This window comes from Papaver somniferum, unplaced genomic scaffold (assembly GCF_003573695.1).
Source record: "Papaver somniferum cultivar HN1 unplaced genomic scaffold, ASM357369v1 unplaced-scaffold_35, whole genome shotgun sequence".
Classification (NCBI taxonomy): Eukaryota; Viridiplantae; Streptophyta; class Magnoliopsida; order Ranunculales; family Papaveraceae; genus Papaver; species Papaver somniferum.
In genome coordinates, this window is record NW_020645971.1 from 3,238,739 (window position 1) to 3,250,324 (window position 11,586).

Genomic DNA, 11,586 nt, shown 5'->3' on the forward strand with positions numbered 1-11,586 from the left:
AAGTTTAAAATTGTGCATATCAAATTGAATGTTCCGCATAGGCATGAAAGCACAACCCTACGGTCTTGGGCATCTCAAAATTGATCCTAGGAATGTCAAATTTAAACTTGGGCATACCAAATTGAATGTTAGGCACGGGCATGAACGCACAACCTTACAGTCTTGGGCATCTCAAAGTTGATCCTAGGCATGTCAAATTTAAACTTGGGCATGTCAAATTGAATCTTAGGCATGGGCATGAAAGAATAATCCTCCGGTCTTAGGAATCTCAAAATTGATCCTAGGCATGTCAAATTTAAACTTGGGCATGTCAAATTTAATCATGGGCATGGGCATGAAAGTACAAGCCTACGGTATTGGCATCTCTAAATTGATCCTAGGCAAGTCAAATTTAAACTTGGGCATATGAAATTGAATGTTGGGCATGGGCGTGAAAGCACAACCCTACGGTGTAGTTTTATTTTTATAAGTTAAAAAATTGTATTGATCAAAAATAATATTTACAAGATAGTTTATGAGAAAAGAGGTCACAGCAACCCCAAAAACTCAAAAAACTATTTAAAATGATAATAAGTTACACTGGGAAATTCAATAGAATGTAAAAAGGTCGGGCGACCAAAAAAGTGTAACCCCACTCCATCTTCTAAAAAACATCCACGCTTAGCCATACCACCTGCTGCAAAATTTGCTTCACGAAAGGTATGTGCAAACCTGATAGAGTCGTACAAATTCTTAAAATCGATCCACCTTTGTTGTGCAAACCATGGAACACTATCATTCTCCAAAGCAGTAATTACGCTAGAAGAATCCGAGCGAATCAAAATCTGCATGTAACCCCATTTAGTAGCCCATTCCAGACCAACAAGAATACCATATAGCTCCGCCAAAAAATTTGAAGTTATGACCAAGCCAATGGACATAGCTCCAACAACCTCAGAATTAGCATTCCTCGCCACTACCACAGCTCCCGCCACCCCTGGATTTCCCCTCTAGGCACCATCAGTACAAAGAAGCAACTCATTATGATTTGGTGGCATCCAATAAAAAGCTTTAGGATCAATGTGTTTCACTTTTCTGAAGCTAACGCGGAAGAAATGAAGCACCTTCAGATCTGTCACCGTATTATGCATGAAACCCCTCATTCGCACTGAGTACTCATGAATCAAGTTGAATACTCGTTTTTGGAAAAATGACCAGCAATGATCATTCTTCTCATACACCTTCTTATTTCTTGTAAACCATAACTCAGATCTCATCACCATTTTAGCCACCAGCCATAATTCCTTAACAATGCTACTACGTAGACGAGCTTTATTGTAAGAAATAATCAAGTTATATTCCGGTTGCATATTAAAAATGCCTGCCAGCCACTCCCATGCTTGTTTCGCAAAGCTACAGCTCCAAAGACTCCTCCGCATTTTGACAAACGCTGCACTTAGACGCCAAAGCTATCTTGAACCTGCTACACACCTTGTCCAAAGTTGCACAAGCGCCACGAACAAACTTCCAATTTTGAGCCGCCAGTGAAGGGTGTACGACTTTCTTCAATAACAACTTAGCCTCCTCCAAAATTGGATATTTAATCCTAACTAGCTCCTTTGCAGACTTGATAGAAAAAAATTCTTTGAAGTCTGGCATCCATATCTTCTTATCACTGCCATTACGACGCCTTGGCAACTCCCCAGCACAACTTCAGCATTAGTAAGGTCCTGGAAATGAACCCCCTCCAACTGCCACTATCCCTGCACAATAATATCACTCACCCTTGCATTTCTATCAAGGTCAGTGCGGTGCAAAACTTCATCCAAGGCTTCAGTTCCGTACCAGACATCATAAAATAGTGAAGTATCCCTCTCATCCCCAATCAAAGATTTGGTATTGCGAATCACATCTTGATGCACCCAACGAATTCCAGGAAGGATCGAAGATTTAACCCAGCCATCTTAAGACGGCCATCTCTGCAAGTGAACTTAGATTCTAAGAAACTAGCCCATTTCTTCTTTGAAGCTTTAATATCCACCACAGCTTCATGATCAGCGCCTTGTTCATAGCTATTAAACTAGTTAACCCAAGACCACCTTCCCTCACCGGACTGCAAATCTTGTCATATCCCACCACAAAATCTCTAGAAAGATTCGAGTCTCCCGACCAAAGGAAGTTACGAATCACTCGTTCACATTGTTTAACAAATTTTACTGGCCACTTATACACAGCCATGTTATGAATCGCATAGCTAGAAAGGACAGTTTTAACAAGTACCACGCTATCTTGAAAGGAAAGCATCTTACCTTTAAAAACCGAAAGCTGGTCTTTAAGTTTGTCCACAACATTGTTGATATGTCTATACTTCACCGCCCCAGGCATCACTTTAACACCCAAATATCGATCCGGGAAATAAGTGACTTTCATGCCTAAGAAATCTACAATTGTTTGGCGCCTATTCAAAGACCCTCCACCAAAGTATATCTTTCTCTTCTCCCTACAAACACGCTGACCAGAAGCACGTTGATAATCATCAAGCAGCTTCACCAAGCTTGTCAGATTCTTCATATTTCCCTTACAAAAGATCGTAATATCATCAGCAAAGAAAAAATGAGTTGGATCAATACCATTACGCTTCAGCATATGAGTCATGCACTTATTTTGAAAGAGTTTTGTGATGTTTCTACTCAGAACATCCTCTATCAAAACAAAGATAAGCGGCGAAAGAGGATCCCCCTGATGTAAACCCCTATTAATCTTGAAAAAACCCTCCGGGCTTCCATTAAGAAGAATAGAAATTCTAGCAGATTTCAGAATATTGTGAATCCAAGTACACCAATCCTCTGAAAAACCATACCTTCGGAACACCTCCATAACAAAAGACCAACTAACCGTATCAAAAGCCTGAGAAATATCAAGTTTGAGACCCAAATTACCATCCTTCCTTTTAATGTGAAGCTCATTCACCATCTCTGAAGCCAAACTAATGTTTTCATGAATATTCCTCCCCTTCATAAAAGCCACTTGTTCCTCCGAGACCAAATTATCCAAGACCTTACCAAGTCTAGTAGCCAGAATTTTAGTAAAGATTTTGAAGAAAAAATTACTTAGACCAATAGGTTTATATTTCCTTAAACTATCAGTGCCTCTCACCTTAGCAAGCAAAAGAATGAGGCTAGAGTTAGCCCCATTAGGAATAGTTTTGTTATTCCGGCAAAAAATAATAGCCTTAGATAGGTATTGATGAATTAAATCCCAATAGTGTCTATAAAAACACCCTGAGAATCCATCCGGACCTGGAACACTATCCACCCCTAAATCAAAAACCGCCGCTTTAATTTCCTCCATTGAAGGAATAACATCCAACATCCGACTCTCCTCCAAATATATGGAATTATGCTCATACTCAAACAAGTGCTCATCAATTGGTAAGTCATCCCCATTAAATTTAGCCTCATAATAAGAAACCACATGATCCCTTAATTGGTTCGGCTCATTGATAATTGACCCATCTTCAGCCACCAACTCTGAAATAGTATTGGTGCTTCTACGAGTTTTGATAGTACTATGAAAGTAAGAAGTATTACTTGAACCCTCCAAAATCCATTTGTTACGAGATTTTTGCTTTAACATAATATGTTGTTGCATACGCACCTCCTGGACAGCAACCAAAGCATCCTTCATCACATTCTGTTTTGAAGTATTAAAGGGATCCTCATCCGAATTTCTGCTAACCATGCATTGACATTTACAAACACTTGCTGATTCCACAACTTCATAGCTTCCTTCGAACGCTTCAGTTTGAAAGGAAAAATAAAATCTGGATTACCATATATCGGATCATCCCAAGAAACCTCAACCATTCTCAAAAAATCAGGATGTGTAAACCACGTTTTCTAGAATTCAAAAAGGAGCACGCCTTGGCCTCAGAGCAATAAAAGGAAAACCAATAAGGGTTGAATGGTCGGAAACTTCTCTTGGAAGATCTTTACACCGCCAATTCGAAAACTTTGTTAACCAAGGTTCATTAATAATAGCACGGCCCAACTTGCTAAGAATTCTACGCATACCCAATTGACCATTAGTCCAAGTGAATTTCTAACCCAAAGAGTCCGCTTCAAAAAGACTGTTCTCCTCCATCCAATCACTGAATTCATTGATACAAGAAGTACGAGTTTCTCTACCCCCTTTCTTCTCGTCATTACGGAACACAGTTAAAATCACCCATTACCTGCCAAGGAGTTGTAGAATCCTTTGCAGAAAGTTGACTCCATAACCTCCTTCTAAAAACTTGTATATAACTAGCATGAACAAAATAAATCAAGACCCCCTCAGTTTTCACCGTGATGGCATGTCTAGTCATATTTAACACCATTGGCTCTTCAATATCCCCACTCCAAAGAATCCAAAGATTACCAATAGAATTTGAAGAAGAATTATGAACTGCCTTCTTTATAAAACCAGCTAAATTAAGCCTAAACATAACACCGTCAGAGTAAGGTATTTTCGGCTCAACAATACAAATTATCACCGTCTTATATACATTAACTAACTCACGTAACTTCAAACCAGCCTCCACCTTCGCCACCCCATTGACATTCCAATAGAGCACACGCGTTAGGAAACAATCTTCTTAGGTTTATTAATAACTTTTGGATTCTTACTCGGATCCCTTTTTTCTATAATTGGAGAAAATCCCTTGCAAACTCGGATTCCCAGTTCATTAACCTCAGTGTCCGAATCAGACTTGGAATCTGCATTAGTGCTTTGTTGCGAGTCACTCTGAGAAGCGCTTTGCTGAGAGTTTGAAACACGAACACGTTCAGGCTTCTTGGTCTGTTTTGGTTTAACTTGCTCCATAGGTATCTCATCCCACTTAGAACCCTTGACACCTGAAGCTGCTTTCTCAGGCGTTAATTCTTCATCCGAACTCTCCTCCTCTTGATCATTGGAGTGTTGCACAGAATTATCTAAATCCAACTCATCATTCAAGATGTTGAATTTATTAGGCGAAATTACAACTATAGTTTCAGTTAAAGCATTGTAAATTGGCGTATCCCCAATATTATCAACCACCCTGTCTTGAACTAGATGGTCTTTTTCGCCAGCAGTTTCAACAGGAGTAGAAGAAAAACTAGCATTGTTCTTATCAGTATTTGAGTGATTAGTTCTTGCCAATTCACCACTCGTAAATGACTTAGCTGAGGTTGTAGTTTCACCCACTAACAACCTGTTAGCTAATGCTTTTTCGCAGCCAACGCCTGTTTAGCCGTCTCAACAGCCTCAGACGCTGCTCGAAGTTGAGCTTCAGAAGAAGCTAGTTCCATCTCAAGCTGATTGGTTTACTCCACACCAACAACATTCTCCCCAACATCAACCGGCACACTGGAAAAATCACCCATACCAGTGTTTGCATTCTCCTCACCAGAATTTACATTAGCGTTTCCAGCGTTCTTACCCTTACGATGCCTCTTGTTCCTTGCATTCTGCCAGCCCTTAGAAGAGTCACCTTTATCCGCAGTGTAAGCCTTGGTTGTTTGCTCATCATTCTTTGATTGGCGCCTGCACTCATCATCATTATGCCCGATGATGCTGCACTTCATACAAAATTTTGGTGATTTTGGAATATCAAGATACTGCCAGAATGTGCGACCTCCAGCTGTAAGCTTAATTCTGCTTGGAATATGTTTGGCAAAATAAACATCAACCAAGACAGACGCAAATTTTCCAAATTCAAGATTTAGGGTTCTCTGATCAACCACAATCGGAGTACCTAAGACCTTTCCCATGGATAACAAATTCTTTTCATTCAATAGCTCTGCATGAAAACCAGGAAAGTGTGCCCATACGTTTGCATGGGAAGTTTTCTGGCGTTCTGGATCAAAACCAGGATACCAATCCATGAGTTTGAGCTCATGTTGGTTTACATACCACTTTTTTTGACGAATCCTCTCTTTAGTTTCAACATCTTGTAACATAATGACGAAAAATCCCTTACTCATAGTCATAAACCTAACTGAATTAGGGTTTATCTGCCATTGACTAACCAAACAGGATTTCACCTCCACGAACTTCAAACCTGTGAAGTTTAAACGCGCAATAAAATTGTGTTCAAAAGGTTTGCATCCTTCTTGATAGAATTCTACAGGAATGATTAGAGAAGGTTCTCCGTCAATCAACGTAGGATTTGGTAAACTATTAATATCAACACATGTAGGCTTCAAAGTTTGCTTTGCCTTCACCTTGTCTACAAAAGATTGTTGCGGTCAAGTAGATTTGGAAGCTGTTGTTTCTGTATCTTCAACCATCGTGAATCAAAGCAGAGATTGAAGAAATTTTTTTTTTGAAAACCCTAGAGGAAGCGCCAGACTTTCTCTCTCCTCATTTTTTCAAATTGTTCATTTGTGCTTTCATGCCCCAACCCTACGGTCTAGGGAATCTCAAAATTGATCATAGGCATGTCAAATTTAAACTTGGGAAAGTCAAATTGAATCTTCGGCATGGGCATGAAAGAACAAGCCCACGGTTTTAGGAATCTCAAAATTGATCCTAGGCATGTCAAGTTTAAACTTAAGCATGTCAAATTTAATCATGGGCATGGGCATGAAATCACAACCCTACGGTATTGGGCATCTCAAAATTGATCCTAGGCATGTCAAATTTAAACTTGGGGGTATCAAATTGAATGTTGGGAATGGGCATGAAAGCACAACCCTACGGTCTTTGGCATCTTAAAATTGATCCTAGGCAAGTCAAATTTAAACTTGGGCATATCAAATTGAATGTTTGGAATGGGAATGAATGCATAACCCTACGGTCTTGGGCATCTGAAAAATTGATCCTAGACATGTCAAATTTAAACTTGGGCATGTCAAATTGAATCTTGGGCATGGGCATGAAAGAACAAGCCTAGGGTCTTAGGAATCTCAAAATTGACCCTAGGCTTGTCAAATTTAAACTTGGGCAGGTCAAATTTAATCATGGGCATGGGCATGGGCATGAAAGTACAAGCCTACGATATTGGGCATCTCAAAATTGATTCTAGGCATGTCAAATTTAAACTTGGGCATATCAAATTGAATGTTACGCATGGGCATGAAAGCACAATCCTACGGTCTTGGGCATCTCAAATAGAATCTTAGGCATGGGCATGAAAGAACAAGTCTACGGTCTTAGGAATCTCAAAATTGATCCTAGGCATGTCAAATTTACACTTGGGCATGTCAAATTTAATCATGGGCATGGGCATGAAGGTACAAGTCTACTCAAAATTGATCCTAGGCATGTTTTTTTTTGCTAAGTCCAAAAGTTTATTAAAGAAAAAAACGTAATTATAAGAATTACAAAAGGGGGCTCAAAGGCCCCCACCCCTATAAACCAAAGGGGAAAAAGAAAAAACTTCTAGAAAAACTAAAAATAGCTTCAAAAAAATAGCAACTCTTTAAACCAAAAAGAAACTGGAAGAGTTATCTTCTCCGTCTCCCGCGTTGACTATCAATTCTATACTGTTTAGATTTATTCTTGTTGCCTGGAAGAACAAAAATTGTTGCCATAATGTTTGTATTCTCCAAATCATCATAATATTCTCCAACTTCGTCTTCATCTGAAGCGTAATTACCAGGAATAAGCTTAATAGGATTTTGAGCTTGGTTAGATTGAGCAGGTCTTGGCGACCTTCCCTTTTGAACCTTGAGACCTAAATTACTAATATTTGGAGAAGCTTAAAAGTGTGATTTTTTCTCTCCAAAAAAAAATAATAAAAAAAATTGGCATTTCTTTCTTAGGGTTTCAGTTTTTCCACGTTTTTTCCTTCATCCTTGTTCTTTTGTTTCAACTATTAATCCTCATGGAGTGAAAACCGTGAGTTTTGTTGATTTGGTTAATGGTAAAAAACCCTATATGCTTACAGATTCAGATTTATTATCCCTTCCTGAGGCGACTACCTATCTTGAAGAACCAGCATTGGAATTGCCTAGTGATCTTACTCAAGAGGGACGTGATATATTCCAGTTCAGTCTCATTGGGAGATTGAATTTTAAGGGATTAAAACTTGCAGATGTTCAAAAAAGTTTTGAAGAACAATGGGGTTTTGGTGATGGAAGATGCAAGCTGGTTCCAATGACAAAAGGGTTTTTCATCATAAAGTTAGTTTCAGCTGAGGACAAGGAACGTGTATGGCATGGTGAGACTTGGGTGATACAGAATCAACAACTTAGAGTTTTCAATTTTTATCCAAACTTTGATCCGGAAAGACAGAATACTACTCGCGCTACTGTTTGGGTAAGCTTCCCTGGCTTGTACATTGAGTTATGGACGAAGAAAATTCTACTATCCATTGCTAAAATTCTTGGGAAACCAATTGCTATTGATCAAAAAAATTGGGATCATGATGTTGGAAACTATGCTGTTGTGATGATAGATGTTGACTTTGCTAAGATGATCCCTAAAAGAATTCGTTTGAAAGCAAATGGTAAGGAATTCTGGCAGTATGTTGAAATACAAGACTTAGAGAACATCAAGTTTTGTACTCACTGTAAGTTTATGGGTCATAATTTTGAGAATTGTCTTGCTGCTCGTAAGATTTTAGGAAGTGTTAATGCTGAAAAGAAATATTTTGCTGAAAATGTTAAGAATGACAAAGAGGATAAAACTATCAAATATGCTTGGAAGGAGGTGCATAAAAATCCCCATGCAGATCATGCAAATAACGTTAAACCTATTGCTACCGATTCAAACAGTAGAGATGTTTTTTCAGCAAGGGAAGGTGTTCAGTTCGAGAAAGGGAATGTGAAAGAAGTAGCAACAACTAGTAACTTTGTTTCTAAGGCTACTCCAGTTCAAGAGTGCGCTGAGGATAAACTGTTGAAGGAAGAGCCTCATAACTCTTTTATAGAATATTGGGAAGCACAACTCAAACTGAACAGGTGTAAGAATGTTATTGCTACGAGAAAAGGTATTGCTGCACGAACTGAATCTGCTCCTGAAGTTAATGTAGTTGTTACGCAAGTTCAAACCGGGATAAAGTCAGGGTCGGTGACCAAATCCAATTCCATCTTGAATTTGGAGTCCGTGGCCAATCAAAATTCTGTGTTGAATTTAGAAACTCAGCAAGCGTCCGTGGCTAAACAAAACTTTGAACAACATCGTGAAAATTTTGGAAATTCTAAACAAACCATGTCCAAGCAATCTATGGGTCATATTCAGGCCGTGACTAACTCCTATAGTTTGAATACAAATCAAATGTCTGGGTCCGTTCTAAACTCTTCAAAGCCAGGGTCCATGCCAAACTCAATTTTGGAGAATACTTCCGTGTCTACTTCAAAGCTAGGGATGGTTAACACTTCTAAGGAGGATTGGACAACAATAAAGGGTAAGAACTCCCCTAATAAGGGTATACCTTTTAAATTTAAATCTTTTGAAACTCCTTTTGTGAATGAGCTTTTCCAAACAGAATTAGTGGTGAATAAAAAGTATGGTGCCCTAGCTTCTGAGTTAGGGCTTGCCAATGATTCTAGTGAGGCTTTGGTGGAGGAAGAAACAAATGATGATTCTAGTGACTCAGATAATAGTATGGGTTCGAAGGATTGGGGCGAAGTTGATGCAGATATTCTAGCAAGGAAACAAGCTAGAAAAGTGGCCAAGAAAGCTGCCAAGATCATGGCTACCAATTCAAAGTCTAATGAGGAAACTCCAAATCGTGAGCATAACAAGGATATTCCAGCAGGGTTGGAGGAAACTGTTTTTGATATGGATAATATTTTGTCTACGGAGGAACTAGAGGAGTAAAGTACTATTCAGATTGATGAAGTGCGTGCTAATTTCATTAGGGATCCAGCCTTTAGAAAAGATTATTTCAAGGAAAAAAATGAGCAAATGGATAGAATGTCAATTAAGGAGAAAGCTCAATCTCCTATTAAGCTTGTTCCAGCTGGTAATTATGCTTCAGATGAAAATGGAGAGGATTATGACTATGATGAATCTTATGATGTTTATGTATGTATGAAAACTATCATACTTATACGACTTCTGTCTCAAGAGTAGGAGAGAGAGTAGATAGACTTTTGAGTGACAAGATGAGTTCAAGTCTCCACATACCTTTTGGTCGGATGAAGTTCCACTGGTTCCTTGAGTAGTTCTTCGTCTTTGCAAGATAACCGCCATGGAGTCTGGAGCTCAACTATTCCTAACTATCCTAGATCGAGACTTAGTCATAAGTATACTAGAAATCAAGACATATAGTTTTGATCACTAATATTGACAAACATGCTTGAGATAGCAACGCATGTGAGTTCGACCGAGCGATGCTCTAACATCACACAAATCATGTAAGATGTTACAAGGCGATTTTCACATGACCATCTTTTGACTTTCGTCAAGAATATAAGATGAACTTGGTTAAAGCGAAAGCTTGCCAACACATATCGATAAATATGTAAGTGAGTTAAACTCATCTCGAAATATCAAATGTGTATAATCGAAGTCTATATAGCTATATGACTTTTGTCTCAAATAGGAGATAGAGTAGATAGACTTTTGAGTGATAGATGAGTTCAAGTCTCCACATACCTTTTGTTGATGAAGTTCCACAAGATCCCCTTAGTAGTTCTTCGTCTTCAATCGAAGAACGTCGTGAAGTCTAATGCTCAACTATACTATCATAATCCGAGACTTATCTATAAGTAGACTAAAAATCAAGACTTATAGTTTTGGCAACTAAACTTTACAAACAATCTTGAGATAACAACGCTTGCGAGTTCGACCGAGCAGTGCTCTAAAAATCTGCCCATTTGTCAATTTTAGTGACAAAACTGTCAATACATATGGATTACAAAATAAATAAACTTTGTAGCTTCTCATCCAAATGTTTAATTTCCTTGGTTCTTCAACATTACTCGAAATCTTCGTCACTTCCAAGTACTCCAGTGATTCTGAATGTGTTCAACTCAGCATCATAGTTGTTGAAGATCCGTAGCTATAACAATGAGAAAATAGTAGCTCTCAAATCATTGTTATACAATGTCATAGTATTATTACACAACATCAAAGTCCAATTGTATCACAACTTTGAAAACAGTACTATGGTGATATGTATCACTCCCCCTTAGTCAGTACTTCATCTCACATGAAAACCACTCCCCCTTACATAATGATCCGTAAACTGTATGTATTTGTAGTATGTACTACACATTAATTCTCCCCCTTTTTGTCAATATAAATTGGCAAAGGTACGAAACTAGCGGGATCATAATGAAATTCTCATAGAGATACTTCATGACTAAAAAACAACATATCAACTTTGTTTGGATGATTTCACATAGTCGAAAATTAGTGTATTCATCAAGAAGTTTATAAAGATACAAGAACCCTCCTACAATATTCCACAGCCGCCCTCCCCACAAAGATTTGGCAATTAAGCACAAGTTCAAAAAGAACTCTCCCCCATAAAATGTCATTCCCTAAAGAACAACAAGAGCGACCTTACTTTTACAAGAAAATAAGGATTTCTTTGGACATTAACAAATCACATGAAACATGAATTTGTATCCAGAAAACTCAATTAAATTAACCACAAGAGAACCCATGATTAATTTAATCGGAAATGCT

The 11,586-nt window shown here is 38.4% G+C and overlaps 2 protein-coding genes across 2 annotated transcripts; both read right to left on the reverse strand.

The window, feature by feature from the left end:
- Positions 1-1,977: 1,977 nt before the first annotated feature.
- On the reverse strand, positions 1,978-3,720 carry LOC113342242. The gene is made up of 2 exons (XM_026586843.1): positions 2,919-3,720; positions 1,978-2,681 (listed from the first exon to the last, which is right to left on the reverse strand). Exons 1-2 carry the CDS (start codon positions 3,718-3,720, stop codon positions 1,978-1,980), a joined length of 1,506 nt encoding a protein of 501 aa, XP_026442628.1.
- An 879-nt stretch (positions 3,721-4,599) lies between these two features.
- On the reverse strand, positions 4,600-5,984 carry LOC113342244. The gene is made up of 2 exons (XM_026586844.1): positions 5,336-5,984; positions 4,600-5,243 (listed from the first exon to the last, which is right to left on the reverse strand). Exons 1-2 carry the CDS (start codon positions 5,982-5,984, stop codon positions 4,600-4,602), a joined length of 1,293 nt encoding a protein of 430 aa, XP_026442629.1.
- Positions 5,985-11,586: the final 5,602 nt, after the last annotated feature.